This window comes from Pholcus phalangioides, unplaced genomic scaffold, assembly GCF_987345545.1.
Source record: "Pholcus phalangioides strain wild (caught in Gottingen) unplaced genomic scaffold, Ppha-v1.0 ptg000017l_1, whole genome shotgun sequence".
Taxonomy (NCBI): domain Eukaryota; kingdom Metazoa; phylum Arthropoda; class Arachnida; order Araneae; family Pholcidae; genus Pholcus; species Pholcus phalangioides.
The window spans coordinates 12,686,132-12,708,458 of record NW_028301610.1 but is presented as its reverse complement, the minus strand read 5'-3'; the positions used below and the strand labels follow the sequence as shown (position 1 = coordinate 12,708,458).

Here is a 22,327-nt window from a genome sequence, read left to right as displayed (position 1 = left end):
CCATTGTGCCAGATCTTATCGTGGAAGCTCCTATTCAACTGAGATTCCCGTGCCGTGCCCGGGTGAGACTCGTGTGTTAAGATGGCCTCGGGTGTCTCGTAAAGTACACGTAAATTCTGCAATTCAAGAACTCACACACTCTCACTCTCAAGAATATCACGAGTGGATAAAAAATTTCCCAGAAAACCGTCATTTTTACAACTTATAATTTCCTGATGAAACGGAAAATGGCATTCATGAACCTCTGGAGCTACTGGTTCGTAAATTCAATGTGAAAAAAAAAATGTATAATGTCTCTGTTTCGTAAGTTGTTTAGTGATCCAAGTGGTCTGATTCTTTTAAACGACACTATCTCGTTAAAATTCAAAACAAAGAACAGCTTTGCGAGTATTAGTAACAAGAAAGTTTTCTTCTTTGAAAGCGTTACGGGTTTCGGGATTTTTGAGGGTTCCGTGGCGTTTGATCATGCGGAACCCCAAAAAAGCTTCCACGGTGGAACACCAGTTGGATATACCCCACTTCAAGACAATTCTAACAAATGAAACGAATTTTTGATATCAATTCTGCCAAAGCCGATAGTTTGGACATTGACAACTAACATCAAAGATTTGTTATTTCCTTCACCGTGTGATTTAAACAGTAATAATTACCTTGATGTACTCATTTATTGTTCTAAGACCTTATCTTTGGAGTTTTCGTGTAAATAATTGACTTGGCATAATTCACAATTTTTTAAATATAGAAACGGTATTTTTTACAAGTTTGAAATCCGCATCTCTATCCACCGAGTCAATTAAGCTTATAAACTCTATATATAATGTGGGTTAAACTCTCAATGTGAGTTATTATTACGGATGTCTAGCAATATCTACGGATGTCTGCTGTAAACCAATACCTACAGCACTGCAATTTGGAAATTTTTCCTAGACTCCATATTCTCAGACAATGGGAAAGTTTGATTTCAAACTAGTAAATGAGTAAAAACAAATTTTTCAAAACTTCACAGGCAAATAATTGCGATGGAAATTCAACTGAAGTATTATTGATTGTACAATTCACCTTCGGAAGGATTTACCACTCAATTCGAACTATTATCAACGCCCACGGAAGTTTTCAAGCCGAAAATTTCACTCCTTTATTTAACTAATGAACGAATTTTAACCATATTTCAGGCGTATCACACCATATTCAGACATATCATATAACATTTTCAAAAAATACAACTTTTTTTCGAATACCTGAAATTTCCCCTGGGTTTCGATCCACTTCGTAAAGATAGTTCCGGCGACGACAACGGAGGCGTCTCTGCAAGACAAAGAACATAATAATCAATATTAGTCTATAATTGGAAGGAATATTAATGTTAACATCATATACCATTCTTCTCGTTGAAGATAATCTAAGAAGGAATAAACGAGTTGTTATGGATAGAGCGTCCACAGAAAGATTAAGTATGTAATTATAAGAGTCTGTTGCGTCGAAAGAGAGTGAGCGATTCGACCTATTTTAGGGTCATCTCACGTAGTATATTATAATGAGCATGAAAGAAAATAATAATTATCATCATTACATCATCATCATCATCATCACCGATAGCGAAAGGGAAATCGAACATCACAGTTCCAAGAATCGACTAGGTCATCTATTGTCGTTTTTGCATGAACGGTGATCAATATGAATCGAGCGTTAGACTGTTGGAGTTTTCATATTATAATGACACTTACCCATTTGAATGATTCACAACTTAGAGGTTTGAGACGTTATATAATTTAGATTTTAAAATTAATCCTTCCTAGTCTTCATTTCACTGCTATTTACATCTCAACATGATTCAATAAAAAAATTATATGTGAGATAAAAAGAGGAGTGTAAAAAATATAGAAACCAACAAAATGTAGGTTTACACAGGAAAAATAGGCGAAACCGTTTCCTGTTCGACGAAATCGCGATAAAAAAGACACTTCCGTTCTTTTGTAGAAATGACAAAAATGAAAGAAATCAAATTAAATAGAAACACAAGAACAAACGCAGTAGAAAAACCCTAAATTTTCGAATTATGCATCGAAATATACGCGTGTGTGTTTTTCCCCTAAAAAAAACCCATGGAAATGATCCAAGTTATTTTAAAGTTTGAAATGTTTCGCCTTAATAAAAACTACACAATAAATAAATGGGGAAAAATTCACAAGTAAGATTATATTCACATTTGACTCACATCATTGTGACCGCCTACAACTTTTGATATCGACTAGGTGATAAAATGAGGCAAGTGTCGAGGCGTGGTGTAAATACAGGCTGAGATGCATGCATTCTGAAAATGTATCAGCGTGCTACTGTCACACATTAACCCATTTGTTGCAACTGCAATCGGGACCGTCTTAAGAGCATCATGGGCCCCCGGGCCAAGTTATTTTTCTAAGGCCTATAGGTTAAGACCTAAGGCTTATAGGTGGCAAATTCTCGAAAATTTTAACCGTTTTTCATTTTTTCGAGGCCTCCTTCTCTTGAGGCACCACGGGCAGTGCCCGGGTGGGCCCATGTGTTAAGACTGCACTGACTGTACTCATCTGAATACAGCGAGAATTTCGGCTAAGTATAATATTTTAAGCCTTGCAGTTGTATAAATGTTGTATGCAGTAGACTCTGCTGAACATCAACTCTGGTTATATCGCTATACGGCAAGTTACTACGATTGGAGTTGGGTGGGAAAAGGGAAGGCACCATCTATACCGTTGGTCACCCCAGGTTCGGTAGGTAAAGATCGTGTTTTTTTTATGTTTTTCCCCCGGTTCGAACCCGTGAACCCTGACGGTCACCTCCACGGTGGAAGACGAGCATCTTACCACTGCATCACTCGGGTGCTCTACGGTAGACTCTGGACTATCCAGTCTAATGTGGCGGAAGGGCGGGGCTGACAAGGCTCTAGCTGTGGGGCCCGGGACTATTTTCATAATTTTTTACTTTTTCCCGATGTAAATTAACTATAAAAGGGCCCGTGAAAAGTGTGACCGTGGGGCCCGCGTAAGATCCCAGCATAGGGGCCCTGTTCCAGGTTGTGGGGGCCATGGCGGGCCGGATAACAGAAAAGCCGGAGAGGCCGGAGTTCTATAAATGCTCACTTCCTACTTCCACCCATACGATCAAAAACATCCTTTTTATACGAAAAAACCCGCTCCTATTAATATTTTCTCACCTCTAAAAGTACAGGAGAGTACCTAATAAATATTTGTTATGCGCTGTGAACTGTACGTTTTAAAAATTTATTACAGAATTAATGGTCTAAAGGGGTCTTAAGGATGTCCAATGTCCCTCCACGTACGCTCTAACTCGAGTAAAAACCGGTCTGGTTTTGAGGTATGGGTGATTTTGTGTAGCCACACCCCAAAACCGGTTTTTTGTGCCGCTCGTAATCATGGAAAGTTATTATGTAAAATTTTTAACTATTTTCTGGATGCATCGAAAATGTTCTCGATAAGCCATTAAAATATCAAAATAGATATTTTGTCTCAGTAATTATCATTCTGAATATAAAACCCTTTAATCTACATACACTGCTCAAAACAATTAGGGGAGCACATGGTTTTAACAAAATTACGCAAAGCTGTATACCGATAAGTAAGATAAAATGAATCATCCATAATTTAAAGCCTATCAGGAAACGGAAGAAGAAAACTTCATATGCAAATCAAAGTTCATGACGTCAAAAACCAGAAAAAGGAGATAAGGGCAGAAATCGGGATGTTGCAGAAACGTCTGTTTTACTGCCCTAACTGTGAAATTCGATTGCGCAGCATTTTTTTTTGAGACAAGGTGACTTGAGGATGTCTCAACAACGTGATTTACCGGAATCCATGGCATGGCGTGTTATAGGCAGACTGGAATCCGGGCAAACACAACGTAGTGTCGCGGACGCTGTTGGAGTCGCCAGAAGTGTTGTTGCAAGGCTGTGGAACCGATTCCAAGAAACAGGAAATGTTAGACGTCGACCAAGGCAAGGTCGGCCACGCTACACTACAGCAACTGATGACCGGTATATACGGTTAACAGCCCATCGAAACAGAACAGAGAATGCTACGCAGCTGCAAAGATGGTTGCTCTTGGCAACAGGACGAAGGGTGTCCAGCCAAACAGTACGTAATCGGCTTCATGAGGGAGGGCTCTATGCACGTAGGCCAATGGTCTGCATTCCGTTGACCCCACGCCACCGTGCGGCCCGAAGAAGATGGGCTGCTGAACATCGAGATTGGGAGCAACATGATTGGAGCCAAGTGCTGTTTACAGACGAGTCCCGATTTAGTCTGGAGTGTGACACCCGAAGTGTTCTGGTATGGAGGGACAGGGGCACTCGAAATAACCCCGCATTCGTTTGTGAAAGGTCACAATACAGACGAGCTGGTTGGATGGTATGGGGTGGAATCAACATAGGCGGACGTACGGACCTGCATATCATTCGGAATGGCACTTTGACGGCCCGAAGGTATGCAGACGAGATACTGCGACCTCATGTCATCCCTTACGCTGGAGCCATTGGAGATTCCTTTGCTTTCCAGGATGATAATGCCCGACCGCATAGAGCTCGTCTGGTGGAGAACATGCTTGAAGCTGAAACAATACAGCGTATGGAATGGCCAGCGTGCTCTCCTGACCTGAATCCAATCTTGGACGACGCATTGCTGCGCGACCAAGGCCGCCTGTTACTGTCCGAGACTTGCAGATTGCACTTCTTGAGGAGTGGAACAGTATTCCCCAAAGTCTGATCGATAACCTCATCGCATCCATGGCAAACAGGTGTGCAGCAGTCTTAGCTGTTCGAGGAGACCACACGCCCTATTAAAACTCATGCATCATGTCTAAACAGTACTTTTTTTTATCGTTTACATGTAACCAAATTGTTGCCCTAAATCATCTTTTCATGTTTTTTCCATATTTTCAAAGAATTAAAGCTTAATTCCAAATTTTTTTTACGTCTTTTTTCTGTATTGCGCATTGATACGCGTGTACTATCCATTGTATGCCAATACGAGGCTGTCTCGCACGGTTTTCTTCACTTTTTTGCTTGCTCCCCTAATTGTTTTGAGCAGTGTAGAAGTAAGTGTTTTGTTATTTAACATATCTATCTGGTTAAACAACTATTTGACAACATTGACAGTAAGTTTTTGACTGTTTTAATACTGATTTAGTTTCTGAAGTCGAAAACTTAACCCTAATGACCTGTCATACATATGTTGAATAAGCAGCTCTCTATTCTGCTTAGCAAATTGAACGCAGGTAATGAGTAGCTTAGATAAATAAACCATAAAACTATATCATAATGTTCTAGGCCATGTTGAAAAATTCAAAATTGCAAATTATAATTAATATTGTTTTAATTATTGTAATAAATTAATGTTCAAAAATAAAACATTGTAATATACAAAAAAGTAAGTTTTTTATCATGTTATATACTTATTGTGTCCGAAACATTATCATTTAGGTTTCTGACATTTTTCGACAGTTTTTTGCGGTTTAAACCAGTTTTTGATGTCAAAAACCCAACCCTGCTTTATATGCTATATTATCCAATTTCTATTAATTTAGATGCTTTTTGAAGGGTGGTAACTCAAAATTTCTCGGGAAGAAAATTTTTTGTGCTCTCCCAAGAGTTTTGCACCCACTCCAACGAAAAATATATATAGATAATAATTCTCTAATCAGATGGCAAAATGTCACAAGTCACTTTTCCCAAAAAATTGAGTTGTTCGTATTCTGGAGTCTCGTTCGCCAAAATTTTGGAAAGCGACAAAATTTCGTCCATCTCTCAGTTTTTGAGGAACCAACGGAGGCAAATTGCAATAAGTCAAAAAGCCACAGTACCGCATATTGGTAAAGTATTATTTACAAATTTGCCATCGTGAAATTTTGAAAAACGTTTTGCCATTTGAACACAGAATTAATGTAATGTAATTGATCACAAAAAATAACGAATTGAAGACTAATTATCCAAGGGGGTGCGGAAAGGTAAGTTGTATTGCACTCGGGGTGCGCGAGATGGAAAAAGGGTTAAGAACCACTGATTTGGAGGGATAAACAAAAATTATTATCACTTTGTTTTCAATGCCAGAAATTGCGTTCCACTTCATTCTTTTGTTGTGGTCATAAAAAGCAGAGACCTTCAACCTTTTTTCTAGTCGCGAGCACTGGATGTACCCATTATTATCAAAAGAAGAGCACCCTTATATGGCAAGTTTGACGTACGAATGCATGAAATCAGGATTGTTTCGATCCTTGAAAGCAATCTGTACAAGGTGTTTGATTCGAATGCCGATCAAGTGCTCGCGAGCACGAAATCGGACACGAGCAACGAGTCACTCTGGGTGCTTCACGGGGCGCACCGTGGTGCTCGCGAGAGGAACGGGTCGAAGATGTCGGTCGTAAAGTCTCAAGTCTCAAACCAGTGACTACCTGTATACCTTTCTACATTCGAATTATACGACTAGACCATTAGTTTCCCAAACTTTGCATTCCATCGCCCCCAAGTGAACCCATAGGATCCAATGTTAAGTCTGTAGCTTCTATCGCCCCCCCCCCCGGACCATTCCATCGCCGCCCACCAGGGAGCGATATTGCCCACTTTGGGAAACACTGGCACTAGATGCTGATTCAATCAGAAAGCCGCATAATCAGAACAGGATGATGGTACTCCTCGAGTCTCTCAGAGAGCATAATAAAGAAACGGAAAGTGAAGAAAAGTTTTAAACACTTGTAGCTCAGCACTCGTCAAACTTTTAAGAATATATCACAAGGAGAGCGAAAAAGAAGAACATTGACAAACTCTTAGAGGCGAATACTGTATATAAAGTGCCATCACCTCTGCGTTCGGGGAATATTTTTAGATCACCATTTCGTTGGTTTGGGGCACCCTTGAGAAAATAGACTAAGAAAAGACAGACGTTTAATGCCAGAAACTTTGATGTTGATAGTTTGGAAGAAAACGATATTATATATATTAGACAAAAATATATCTTTCCGTAAAAATAAAATAATAATATATATGTTACGGTATATATGTGATATAACTGCCGTTATTATACATAGTTACCAAGCATTTTGGTAAGTTTGGAGCGCGGTCGATAAGATACTCGCCTAAAGTACCAAAGGATGTTTAGAGGTGTCGCGAGTTCGATACCCGGTTCGTGCTTGTCAGAAAACTTTCCGGACACAGGGGTACAACAGAAACGGCGACGTGACCACAAAAAAGATTGCCACCGCTGGGAGTCCCACATCGAGGGGTTAGGGCACCAACCTCTCGGTGAGTATAAAAACAAGCCCGCCGTTCGGAATCGGCAATAAAGTGTAGGTCCCGGTCTAATTAGCCCTCGTGTGCAGAAAATGACCGTGGTGCGACAAAAATGATCAAATGATTTGGTAGGTTTGAAAAAATTCCCTAAATTTATCACTTTTACCGGCGATTATACATAGTAGCTAAACGTCATTGGTAAATTTTATAAATTTTCCTAAATTTATCACCTTTACCCGCGGTCATTCGTAATTGGCTAACCAGCGTCGTTGGTAAATTTGATAAATTTTACGAAATTTATCACTTTTACCGGCGATTATATACAGTACCCAAGCGTCATTGGTAAATATAATAACTAATTACCTAATTACTAAAAAAATAATCACTTTTACCGGTGACTATGCATAATACCCAATCGTCGCACCGTTGTTAAACATGATAAATCGTCCTATATGATGCACTACACACGATAATTGATACATGTATTGTATCATTATATCGGGGTACAATTGAATTTTTTTTATCATAACATCGAGGTAGGATCGTAAAATTTTTTTACCATTATATCGGGGTACGATGGTAAAATTTGTTATCATTATATCGGGGTCCGACTATATTCATCACACATACTAGCCTCATTTGTAACTTTTTTTTCATATTTATCAAATTCACTAATTAGGCAGCAATCACACTAGTTCGGTGTTTCTCAAAGTGTGCGTCGCGGCGAGCTGGAGGTACTGATTTGTATGCCTATTTATGCTTTGAAGTGGTTCTTTCATGTGGGAAAATATCTACCAAACTGTTCGGGGGAGCGGCAGATGAACCATAAATCGAACAAGGGAGCCGCGGGTGCCCCTGTACACGGGTATTATGCTTAACCATAGATAAAGACGACAAATTTCAAGTATTTATCAAATTTACCAACGACAATTGGTTTGAATTATCGCCGGCAAAAGGGATAATTTTTTTTTTGTTATTCATCAAATTTACCAATGACACTTGGGTATTAGACCTATATTAAGAGTTTGATAAAACATTTCTTATAAAACTTAAAAAATCCAACCAATAAAGCTCATAGGATATATTCGAGCAAATGCTACCGATAAGCTTATTGGTTGAATTTTTCGTGTTCCATAAAAGAACTTTTATGAAACTTGAAAAAATTCAACCAATAAGGTTATCGCTTACACTCGAGAAAATGCAATCGATGCCCTTATTGGTTGCATTTTTAAAGTTTTATAAATGAACTTTTATGAAACTTTTACAGTCTAATCCCGGCCTTAAGCATATTCTTCGGTAAAAGTGATAAATTTATCAAACTTACCAAGACGATTGGTAAGTATGCATAGTAACCACATTCATTTGTATATATTGTTTATAATTTGTGTTAATTGCATTTTTAATGGGGTTGCTGTATTTTTGAAACATATGACATCCATATTTTTATGGGCATCTTTTTATCAGCCACCTCGTTGGGCATTTTGCCTGTTGTGGCGTTGTGTTTGTATTTGTATTTGTATTTGTATTTATTTTTTTTTGTGTGTGTGTCTTTTCTCCCACTGTTTGTGACGTAAGAGTGCCGGCCCGCCATTCACAAATAATGTAACTAAACACAAATAATTATTATCAACACATTTATCGTAACACATATAATACATTTTCGCCCGAATTCAAGGAAAATCTCTTCCCGGAAAAGGGAGCTTTCTTTTCATTTCATTTCCTATTCCTTTTCGGAGTCTTTTAGGAAGAAAAATCGTAGAAATTCCTCGCAATGCTGAAGGAATTGGTAATAAATGATTCCCCTCCTTTTTCACCAAAAAAAGTAAATATAAGAAGTTTGGAACTAGAGAATTCTACGTCTCTCTCTTGCGTGGGACGATGGTTCGTAAAGTTTGCATAACAACAAACAAGACCCGTTGCGAAGCGAAGATTCCAAAACTCTTCCAAGTTTGCCGAGCAAACTACTTCCATGTTTAATTTCGAAGTCGTATATATTGCGCCACGTATTTAAAATTTCATTTTATATATATTTATATATAGGCTGCGTGAAGGCGCAGAGGCGCCGGCATGAGGAAAACATTGGAGGGGGGGGGACACCGAAAGTTGCCGGGCGTCCCGTATATACGGGACTCAATTGCGTACGCAGGATGGCATAGGCGGTGATAGGCTTAAAAGTCTGGGGGGGGGGGAGAGCACTTCAATTCATATATGCACATATACATTAGATCAGACGACTTTACCTTTGACGCTGGGGGTGCATTCCCCCTCTTATCTCCGCCCATGTAGGAGGGAGAGCGCGCATTGCATTGTTTTTTCAGAAATTATTGGGGGGGGGGGGCTGAGGCCTCCTTACAAAATTTATTAAGGGGGGGACGGCTCAAATAGACTTAACCCCCAACTGAAAGTTGCTGGTCGTCCCGTATATACGGGGCTCAATTGCGTACGCAGGAGAGAGAGAGAGAGAGAGCGTGAATTGCATTTTTTTTTCAGGAATTATTGGTGGGGGGGGGGGGGCCTCAGCCCCCTTACAAAATTTATTAGGGGGCTCGAATGGCCTCAGCCCCTAGGTTCCGGTGCCTATGGGTTGCTGATGAATATAATAGACAAAGGCGTATCTATCGTTTTGCAAGGCCCGTGGGGCTACACAAATTCTGCCGCCTTTCTTCCATTCTAGCTTAATTTTTTGTACAGCTCTTTCCTCGAATTTACCGCCTTGTGCTATAGCCCACTTAGCCTCCACCCCTGTCCCTAAGTCACTCTTTTGACCATTCACGCGCTTGCACGCGCTATAGGTCACTCTTTTGATCTCCTACCCACCTGCCTGGTGAATCGATCTGTATGTCATTCTTTTGGCCACTGACATGCTTGTATAAACAATCTGGGTCGCACTTTTGGTCATTCACATGCTTGCAAATTCTTTAGGTCACTAACATGATTGCACACTGTTTTGATCACCCACATCCTTGCAGACTGTTTTGGTCGCTCACATACTTGCTCACTGTTTTGGTCGCCCACATGCTTACACACTGTTTTGGTCACCATATGCTTGCAGTTTGTTTGAGTCACCCACATGCTCGTAAACGCTTTGCGTCACTCTTTTGGTCACTCACATGCTTGCACACTGTTTTGGTCACTCGCATGCTTGCCCACTTTTTCGCCCACTCGCATGACTGTACACCGTTTTGGCCACCTCACATACTTTGCGCCACTCTTTTGGCCATTCACATGCTTGCAAACGCTTTGCGTCACTCTTTTAGCCAATCATATGCTTACACACCCTTCTCGGTTATTTCACTCTTTTCGTCATTCACATGTTTGCCGCATGCTCCGAGTCAGTCTTTTGCCCACTCATGTGCTTGCACACTCTTTCTTTCGTTTACTCACATGATTGCAAACTCTCTATATCACTCACCGACCTAGTGCAACACCATCTATTGCAGAAGGCCTCCGTGCGAAGCTTCTTGTGACATCACTGAAGAAAGTCATCTCACCTACAGCCATTGGATGTAGCAGGCTGACGCACGCGCCATCTTTACCCTTTTTTTCCAGCATATTCAATGGCTACAGATGAGATGACCTTCTTCATTGACGCCACGAGCTTCGCGGAGGACTTCTGCAATAGATAGTGTTACATAGTCTCTCGCTCTCTGGGCAGAGGCGGATTCATGGTTATAAAATTTTGCCACTTTTCTCCCGTTATGTACTAATTTTCTTAACTACTCATTCCTTAAAAATTGCCTCTCTTACAAACTTGCAGTCCTGGGATATAGCTCGCCAAATCCCCCCCCCCCCCAGTAAATACGCCACTGATTATACGCAGCTTTCACGAATTTTGTGTATTTCTGAGGCTGTCCCGTTTCTCCAAAATGAAACTTATCCTCTTCGCTCTCTGGAATTTGTAAGGTCAATTTCGGCTCAGGTTCGAAGAGGATATAGAATAGGTAATCCTCACTGAAGAGTTGTTAATGCAAATGATTTGCATGACTTTATAGCTACAGATTTTAATATCTAAATATTTGCACGAAATATAGCATATTCTCTAATTCACCGTTTTGTTCCAACTGATGTAAATGGAATTCAGCATTCGTTTTCCACTGATTGGCAATTTTTTTCAAGCGAAACTTCTTTAGCCATGGAGAGTGAATGTTTTGCGGGAAAGAAAATTCACCACTGAAAGTGAAACGCTTTCATTTTTTTTCATCCTCAAAACCCATAAAGTTGAGTGGGAGGGGAGAGGGTTTTGACGTTAAATGCGGAAAACCCGTTTTACCCGCATTTAACGCTGTTCTTTCAAGAATTTTCTCCGTTTTTCGAATTCGAATATCTCTGCGAATATTGCACTTCGAAACGTGGAATTTTTTTCACTGTTGGCCTCGGGAGATACAGGGCAACAACTTTCTGATTGGAAGTTAGAGGACGGTATAAAACCGTATAAAAATTTAGATTTTTTTTTTATGTTACACACCGTACTTTCGCTCTCAGAACTGGTACAGGGTAATTTTGAAAGCTTTTTGAGTACTTTTTAAATTGAAACTATGCCTCTACGACGAGCGGTTGATGACATAAAGGCCACATTAGCACTTACAGGACACCCTGTATAATAAATTAAAGTGGAGGGGAGAATACAAAATACTGTACATATAATTGACGGTGGTAGTTGTGGTAGGAACAATATCAATGGATTACATTGATTCTTAACATAAATTTTTACAAGAATGGAGAAAAGGCAATAATTTTAAATAACAAACAAAAAAGCTGAAAGAAATTGAGAATGAATTTGTTATGAAGGGTGATTAGAATTAACTTGACAAAAGAAGGGTTTGTGAATTTCGGACAAAGAGGGAAAAAAAAATTCAAGTGAAAAGAACGATGAGGTGAATATTCGAATGGAATTGTTCTATGGCCGAGATTACACTGTAAAAGCTTTGTAAAAGTGTTTTTATAAAACTTGAAAAATACAACCAATAAGTTCATCGGTTGCATTTGCTCGAATGTAACCTATGAGCTTTATTGGTTGGATTTTTTAAGTTTTATAAACGTTTTGTAAAAGTCCTTTTATAAAACTTAAAAATGCAGCCCATAAGGTCACCGGTTGCATATTCTAGAATGTAACCAATAACCTTATTGGTTGGATTTTTCAAGTTTTATAAAAGGACTTTTATCAAACTTTTATAGTGTAATCCTGGCCTTAGTCAGCGATGTTAAAGAGGTATTGTTTAAAGATTTTCTTAAAGGTCGATAATAGAAGCTGAGTTCTGATTAATTTCATTGGGTAAATTATTATAGAAATTTGCACGATTGTTTCATTAATTTTTGGGGAATTAGGTAAATGTTATTATATCTTGGGGATGCTCTAAAGGTAAGTAAAATTGCAATTAAAATTAAATTTTATAAATTCAATTTTGAACAAAATTGAGTCGAAATAAATTTTCGAAAATTTGTCATGACCCGCTAGCAAAAATTTTCATGTTCAAAAGTTATTCACCCAGTTTGCTACAATGTGCAGTTGCTGATTCTGTGTTGTGTGCGACCAGTAAAATACAGTCCCCTACTGTCCATTTTTCTGCGGTTATTTCCATCTCCCGCTTCCCACTCGTGTGTCCGTAGCCTTTTAATATGATGGGCGATGCATATAGTTTGGAAGAAAAGGAAATTGGGGTAGGGTGGAGTGGTGAGTGTTCCCACGCTTCGATATCTCACGACCAGATAAAAGATAGATCTGAAGCGAGGTGAATCTAGTCACACACGTCAAACCTAGACGTTTCACTTCCATCGCGCGAGATTCTCACGCAGATTTTTTATGACAGTACGCGCATTTTGTCAATTTTAACGACAGTGGGCGATTGTTTTGGCAGCAGTTGGCGATGCTCCGTATTTCTTTCTATTGACTATCCCGAAATCCTGAGTTTGTCTCAATGATAACTGATCATCTTACCAATACTGTACTTTTGATGGCAAATAGCGCTATACCCATTTCTAGAATTGTAGGTGGTATTGCTCCTCTGTGTTTTAGGAATTGAAGAAGTTAAAAACGGGACTTCTCTCTCTCTCGTCATATTTTTTCACATTTTTTTGCCGTTTCAATAAAAATTCCCAGTTTCGTCTAGTATTTTTAATGAAATCAGTCTGAGTGCGTGTTCTTTACTGGAATGATAGTGTGTGGATATACAGTAAAACCTCCTCTAACGGCCACCTCCGAACAACGGTAATCTCCGAATAATGGCCACATTTTGTTGGAACCGAACGCGTTCCATAGACTTAACATTACAAGTAACCTCCGAGCAACGTCCACTTTGCACATGGAGTTGGGAAAAAAATACATATCACTATAAGTGCATATTTTTGCATTTTTAAGTGCATATTTTTGCATTTTTAAGTGCATATTTTTGCATTTTTAAGTGCATATTCTTGCATTTTTAGGTACATATTTGCATATCTTTAGAGCATATTTTACCACTTTTTAGTGCATATAATCCGGGCTCTACATATCACTATGAGGAAAGATAATTTTCAAGGGAGTTTTTTCCTTCCCTGAACTCTATGGGGAAAAAAAATTCTGTATGCATTCTTTTCGCGGGTGCAAATGCTGGACGGGTATATTGGAGGCAGTGGAAAAGGAAAAGCACGGACCAAATGGCTCTCTATAGCTGTATTTAAAGATCACCTAAATGATCTGAAAATGTCACAGAGTAAGAATAATACTTTATAATTATATCTTTAGTCTATGGAAAATGTTCTACAGTCCACTTAATTGAAGCGGGAATGTGCCGCAGGTCACGTAAGTCAACTGGAATAGCGCCCAAGTCATTTAAATGATTTGTAAATGTGCTGTGGGTGATTGAAGTGATCTGTGCCGCTTAGTTGATTCTTACAGAATTAGGTTAGAGATCTCGGACCACATTAGATGACCCCAAAGGCCGCATTTGGCCCGCGCGTCAGGAGTTTAGTATGTATGGTCTAGCTCTAGTTGATCTTGGGGTGGGAACAAAAAACTATTTGGGGTTGATAAAACACACCATCTTGGTTCATATTAGTTTTCCTCGCTAAATCATTTCTGGTGTGTTCTACCTTCACCGAGAGCCTAAATTTCAGGATGTCAAATTATCACGATAGATGGATTAATCAATTATTGTAATATTATCAATATAATCACATATTAGTATATATTAGAATATAATCGCATATTAGTATATCTATTAGAATATAATCAATTATATAATTATCGTAATCAATTACATAATGAATATTACCATTTTACATGTTATGTAGATCGCAAATTTTAGGGTTTTTTTTCAGAAATAAAAAAACCCCAATAACGGCCACCTCCGAATAGCGGCCACATTTTCACGGTCCCGTTAGTGGTCGTTGTTGGGAGGTTTTACTGTACTACAGTAGACTATCCGGCCTAGATTGAGAACAATAATTCATTAATGAATTACACAATATTACCTTTTCACATTTGTGTAATCATTTATCAATGAACAGTAAAATAAGTTTAAATAATATTTGTAAGAACTTAGCCTACGTTTTTAACGTTTATGTTTTGTTCATTAAGAAAGTGTGTGCATTTGTACTGTACAACAGTGTTTCCCAAACTTCTTGATGTGGTGTCCCCTTTAGTAAAAGTCAAGGCACCACGGACTTCCTGTAGCGAAGGCCAATTTCGATGCTGCCTCCCCATCAAAAATCCAAAATGTGACTTTTTATAATTTGCATATCACAAAAAATTTGAGTAGTAAATTGAAATTTCATAACATTAAATGCGCCCTTCATGAAATAATAGCAAGCAATAAAGCAAATGAAAATGATTCCACGGATCCACGGGAGTGTGTTTGAAAAACACGGCTGTACACTGTACATGATTTGATGTTTCCCGCAATCAAGTTACACATCATAAAGTTTATCTTGAAATATGTGTAGTATTTTTTTTATTCTTGGGCTTCCTTTTTCTGTAGTAAAATTTTGAAACAGAACAGTTCAGAAGTGCATAACAAACATTTACTATTAAGCACTCGCCTGAACTTCGAGGTCAAAAAATATTTGTAAGAAAGGGTTTTGGTGTAAAAAAAAGATGTTTTTGATGGTATTGGTGGGAGTAGGAAGTGTGTGTGAGAGTACTGCATTTATATGGAACTCCGGCCTATCTGGCTTTTCTGTTATCCCGTCCACCCATCCGCCACATTAGGCCAGATAATCAAAGTCTACCGTACATTATTTTTATAACCAAAAATATAAATAGCAAACTCGAATATGAATTTTAAACTTATTTTAAAAATGAAAATACCCGCTAATTTATTAAAATGAAAACACCCGCTAATTTATTAAAATGAAAACACCCGCTAATTTATTAAAATGAAAACACCCGCTAATTTATTAAAATGAAATACCTGCAGTAGGTTAAAATGTAAATAATAATAATTTAGGGAATAATTGTCTTAATTGTGATAATTTCCATGGTAATTGGTTAGAAATTTATGACAGTTTTGGCAGCAATTGGAGATGTCTGGTATTAACCTGTCTGGCCATTCCGTTTTTGTCTAGACGGGATAAGGTCACTTCAATTTCAGCAGAACTAATATGCAATCAATTTCGAACGAGTTTGAAAGTCTTACGCGAGATTCGAACTCAGCAACGCACAATTGGAAATTGGTGTGTAAGATCGTGCTTCTTATGCACGACTTAGTGCATACATGCTCAACCCATAGCCCGTGGGTCAAATGTGGCCGTCGGAGTGATCTGATGTGGTCCCGCTGAATCAGACCTAATTTTGTAAAAATGAACGAGAAAAAAAAAACTGCATATTTCCAGATTATTCAAGTGGAACGCGACACATTTTCCGATCACTCGATCGGTGGCAGCGCATTTCTAGATCACTTAACTGACCTGAAATGCAGTTCCACATCACTCAAGTGGCCTGATGCACATGATCATTTCAGTGTCTCGCGGCGCATTCCCAGATAACTACATTGACTAAAATGTTTACAGATCACAGCGGCACAGTTCCACAGCACTTAAGCTACCCGCGGCTCAGTTCCAGAAACTGAAAATCTCTCACACGGCACATTTTTAAATCCCGTATGTTATCCGCGGCACATTCCGAGATCACTTAAGTGACCCGCGGTGCTATTGCAGATTACTCGAATGGCCCCCGACACATTTTCAAATCAATGAAGTGGCCCGCACTCTCCTAAAGGTTGAACACCATTGACTTGGTGAGTCATTGATAATCCGTTGCCGTAGTTGCAGATGCGACAAGATTTCGGCCGCACACGTACGAAACTTAACGCAAAATGAAACGATTTGTCCGAGTTCGGCAGACCTTAAACGTGCGGGCAAAAGATTGTTCGTTCACCATAAAAGATAGAAGAAAAACAAACGGGTACACACGGGCAATGGGCGAACAGTAATTTTGATGTTGCGGCGCTTTTCTGAAGAAGGATTTTATTATAAACGAGTAGTGAGAGATTGCTACAATGGAGTTTTGTTCTTTGCAAGTCCAACCGCAGCCACAATTACCGCACGACGCGTTTCCTTGTCGAAGAGAATAGGCGAAGGGAAGATGTTGACCTAAGGTTGCAAAGAAGTAACGCGACCGTTTTTGTTTCTTTGTTATTTACTTAATGATACGCTGTTCAGTTACGTGTCGCGTCGTTCGATCTCGATCACGTGACTAATGCCGGGCTTTCCTAGGAGTAGGATTTCTGCGCCGTATCAATACCGTATAGAGCATAGAAGGTATTGGCCGTATGCAGTGTGAAGGAGGGGATCGGTTAAAAACCGGAAATTCAGGGTTTTTTTTTTTACCAATCAGCGTTTTCATGCTGCACACGTGCTTCTAGGAAAACCCGGCTCAATGGCTAAAGAAACTTTTTAGTCTATTCGCCAACATCAGAATTTTTCTGTACCGTGCTGTCAGAGGCAGCTTAAGCGAGGGTGCAAGGGGTGCGGTGCAACCAGGCGGCAGCGTAAACCTCAGTTAAGACTCTAAAATTTACGAAAAATTCACACAGTAAAAAAATTCCCATGACATCGCGCTTTTGAGTCATATCTAGACAACGGGGATGTTGAGAAAACTTCAGGGAATAGACAGGGCCTGGGACCGTAATACTAGAAACGAGAATGTAATCTATCAGGGGCAGCTCGAGAGAAAATCTCTACCCCGTGCGAGACTTTTTTTCCTCTTCCTGCCTATACCCCCTCCTTAGCCCCTACATCCTACGTCAGGGCCCCTAGGCTGGAATCTTTCACGGGCCTACGAGCCAGATTTTACATGCGGGTGGTGGGGACCTTCTATAGTGAATTTATAGTGTTTAAAAAGAAAAATAAGGATAGAGTGCCGGGCCCCCCCCCCCCCAGGCTGGATAGTCCTGTCAGTCCTACCCTTGTGGGGTCATGTCCCAACCTCACAACCAACGATTCCTAACAAAAAAACTTATTTCTCAAAAAAAAAGTGCTGTCAGAGGCGCCCTTTTAATCTCAGATTTGGTGACCCTTCAGAATGGACAGAAATCTTTTTTTTTTTTTTGGCCAATGAAACTTTTTTCACCCGTTCACACCTCGGATTTAGCACCGTTCTTGAGCGGCGCCCCGTGCGGCTGCAATAGGTAGCAAGGCCCAGGAACCGCCCTTGTGAAATACCTTTAAAATAAATTTCTTTTCATAAAAATAACCTCATTATACATCATCTTTACAGGATAGGTGATGACGACTCACCAATAAATGCTGTTTTGGTGTTAAAGTTACAGTTGAATCCCGTTTTAATGAATGCCTTTATAGCGAAAATCTCGTTTTAACGAACACTTTTCTAATCCCCTAGCTACGTTTTCATAGAAACAGTGCACAAAAACCCGGAATTCCTTTATAACGAAACTGCATTATAACAGAGATTTCTCCGGTCCTTTGGAGTTCGTTATAACGGGATTCGACTGTATCTGGCATTATTAAGAACGGTAAAATAATTCTTCACCAAAAAGCAAAAAAATATTTTTTTTCAAAACTGGGAAGTACTATATGGTTACGAACAATTTTACACGGTAAGCAATAGTGTGCGGCTTTCTTCTGAGAAAAAAATTAAATTTATCTCGAGATCTCCTTGACTGACACCCTGTCAGCTTCCCGCCAGGGTCACTTTTAGGGGTGTCATATGAGGCTTCGCACCCGGGTGGCAGGTAGGCTCGAGCCAACCTGCATGCTGTTTCCTTCTCCGCCAACTTATTAATTCATTCACGTGGACTTACATTTCACAGCTATATTCCCTTCAGAAACGTTAAATTTCTGAAAAACTTGATGCACCTATTTTTCAAAAGCTGTGAGCTCAGGGCCCGATTTCCGAATGGTCAACATGGGCATTTGTCCAGGACCCCCATGTTTTAGGGGTCCTCAAATTTATAATAGTATTTATTTTACTCAACTTTCTTTTAAATTTTATTTGGTATAATTTTGGAAAATCAAAGAATTTTCCTTAAATCACGTCATACTACAGTATTTCTGAAGTGCCCATTACAGTATTAGTAAACCCTATTAAATATCAATTTCAATATCATGCTAATCGGTAATAGACTTTACACAGCATTGTACGCAATGCACCTATTGCGATATTAGCTCAATGACAAAAATATGCTTCAATGTGTCACAGTCGATTCCCAAATTTCACATCTTTTTGATCGTAGAATGATTTATGAAACGATGACAAGTAAGTTTGCATGTTTGATCAACATGAAATCCTCAAATTTTTATGAAGATTCTGTATATTTGCAATGCTAAACTTTATGCATCTGATCTCTTTCAAACATTTTTTCCGACAAACTGCAATAATTTTCATCCTTGGTTCAGGTTGGTGATACAATGCCGCAAATGTTAAATAACGCTAGAGGTTTAGATGAGACGTTTCCAAATGTTGAGACAGCACTGAATCATCATCGACAACATCACCAATATCAAACTATTCTGGAGAAATACCGTTCTTCTTATTGAAAAGGATAAAATATCATCAGTCCGCTCAACTCTTTCACAAGTAAAACTTTCATCTTTAGCTTTATTGTGTATGAAGCTGAGAAAACTCAAAAATTAGATTTTGGCATTATCAATGATTTTGCTCATATGAGATTGCGAAAAAAGCATTTATTGTAGGTACATTTACAATTATTGATATTTTTATTATGAAGAGAACCCTGGACGGATCGTACGATCCCTTGGGTTAATATTGGAATGTAATATGTGTTTGTGTATTTGTGTTCTGTATTTGTCTTGATGTGTTAATTAAATTTCAAAATTTTATTATGAAAGTGTTTGCCACCACGGAAGAAATTTATGTTGTATACTCTGGACGGATCAAGCGATCCCTTGAGTAGAATATTGTGTGTACACATATATTGTTTTAATTTCTCCTCTATTTTTTTCTAACAAACTATTATTATTATTGATTTTCATGGAGAATTTTATTTCTCAATATAAAATTAGGTTTCTCATTGAAAATAATGCATATTATTTTTTTATGTGTTTAACAAGCAACAGTAGTACTGTATTTGCTGACGTACCAAACCTCTTCGACCACAGTCGAGCTCCCCCCCCCCCCAAAAATACCTCTTTTGCTCAGGGCCCCTTCAAGTCAGAGTCGGGCCCTGGATGAGCTCAAAGTGCTTTTGTAAAATCTTACTGATGTCTTATCATCAACTCCCATAATTTGCTCACCAGAGTGCATAACTCAGTAAAAAATTGAGGTGGAGGTCACGCAATTATTTTGAGTGAAGAAATTGATTACTTTTTTTACAGACATGATCTGACTTTGACTTGCGTGAACCGAGGATAAAGCTGCTCATTGGGGAGTGTCCGGGGTCAAAGATGGTGGTTCAGTCGTATAATGTATTTTCATGTTTATATATTTGGGTATCAGGTTATGTAGAATACTAACATTACAGTGAAACAACTGATAATCGTTTGAAACCAACTAAAACATCAGTAGAAAATGAAATTCTCATTTATATCTTATATTCTTGATCAAAGATGTATTGGTCAAACTTTTAAGAATGTCAACTTCATATGTTTGATGTTTGCACGGAAAAAGCACATATGAAACAGGTATATTTGATAGAAGAATAGTTAATGTTCCCACGTCAGTGGTGCAAAAAGCTCTGTAACATCATCTCTACATCCATCAGTCTTCAAAAATGTAAAAGAACTAATCTCAAACGAGCTCTCGCACAACAGACAGAACAATAATGTCGAAGGTAGAGAAAGGGGAAGAGTGAAAACAATTCAAACAAACTCATATGCTAGTCATCAACAAGTCAACAGGCCTAACGATGGTGGCAATGCTTCGAAAAACGAGCCGCGGAAACTCGACATCAATCATCTTCTGAACGCAGCTATTAAATTCATTGTTTCATCGCGTCCAAAAACCATAAATCACTCCACTCTTCGTGAGCTGTAGTGCGTTGGTTCTTATGATGCGGACTCTCTTGTTTGAAAAAATACTAAAAAACCCTCTTTCTCTCAAGTCCTCGTGGCTTCTCTTTCCTCGCTTCTACTTGATGTCTCGGCGGTGTTGTTCTATTGACTGACTCCAAAAAGAATCAGCCACGAGTACTGGCTGGGTTTTGCGCAAGAACATACCCTGAAGGTTGTGATTTTTCGCACTTTTAATCCCCGTTGGGAGGATTAACTTCAAGCTACCGCATTTCTCCGCATTTGGGCGGTTCTCAAAAAGATTAATCTTCATCGGAAGTGAGACAATTTCCACACCAGTTCAAAATTGGCAAATTTCCCTAGCTACCGAATAACGGATATTGAAGCATTTGGAAAGCTCGAAATATTTTTGGATTGAATAAAAAAAAAAAATTGGAGGTTTCTTTTTTTCCTCACTATCTCCATGGTGTGTGTCACTCTGGCGTGAGAAGTCTAAATTTATTTCTCTCAGTCCTTTTTACAAAATTTGATCTCTCTTACAATGAAAGGTTCCACGCAGCACGGGCTTTTCAGCCAAGTACCTGAGTGGAAGAAATTGCCATTTGAATGGCCGATGACACTTTATACGCTCACTTCCTAGAGCATTACAGTTCCTGGAGATTTTTCAGCATTACTGATTAGCAGCTAGCTATCTAAGAGGTGCTGGAAAAAAGTTTAATAGCATCCGAAAAACCGCTATATCTTAAAAACTTGTGCTCGTAGGTGCATGAAAATTTTATAGTGACAACTACAAATAGAACTAAATATTTTCCATGAAAAATAATTTTGATGAGCGCTGCATTTTTCCCGAGAAAAATCATTGAAATTATAGTAAAGGTCGAAACCTGGAAAAAAGTATGAGAAAAATTGAAAATTTTGCTCAAAAAATTTGTTTTAATCAGAAGAGAGACCTTTTTTCTGTATAAGCTTTAGCTTTCAAAATGTCATCGGTAGATTTAAGCCATTAATAACTATTTGTGTATTTGTCTTTCAAGCTTCTTTGATCAAAGCAATAACATCATGTTTGTTTTCGTATTGCGTTCCATTTCAATCGTGAGTCAAAATGTCATGCAAATGCTCTATAGGACTAAGAAAAGGATTTCTCAATCACCACTAGAAGGGTTCCACTGTGAATTGGCTTCAAACCAATACCTTTTAAACTTTAAAACATGTACAAGAGTACATGTTTTGTACAAGAGTATCCTGTTGAAACAAAAACTGTATAAAAGTTATGAGAGGTGCCTCAGAAAATAGAAATTCTGCCAAAACTGTCTCTATATGTCTACATTCCTAAGATATGGCTGCATAGGTCAGTAATATTTAAAACCATCGAGTTCATCTAAATTGCTTTTCATCAAAGAAATCATCCTCATCCTACTAGGCACAGCGAGATACATTCTTTTGGCCAATCCACGTCGCTTTTATCTGCGCTGTTTTATAAGGGAAGGTTTTCATTTCGATTTTGCACACTAGAGATATATCTCAATTTTTTGTTAATCGCATTAGACACGGTTCGACGTGTGCAAGGCAAGTTGTACTCCTTTTGGAGTGTGTTACACCACAGAATTTTTATTTTCACTCAAAAACTGTGAAAAATTGTCTTTTTCT

General features: G+C 38.8%; 1 protein-coding gene across 3 annotated transcripts in view; it reads right to left on the bottom strand.

Annotated features, from left to right (window-relative positions):
* The window catches only part of LOC149072402 (kalirin-like), a 171,728-nt gene that overhangs the window by 68,680 nt on the left and 80,721 nt on the right, over positions 1-22,327 (bottom strand). For all 3 annotated transcript variants that reach the window (XM_089247111.1, XM_089247112.1, XM_089247116.1), the window contains one exon: positions 1,239-1,305. In XM_089247111.1, the coding sequence (XP_089103237.1) occupies positions 1,239-1,305 (67 nt within the window). The remainder of the gene's footprint in view (positions 1-1,238; positions 1,306-22,327) is intronic.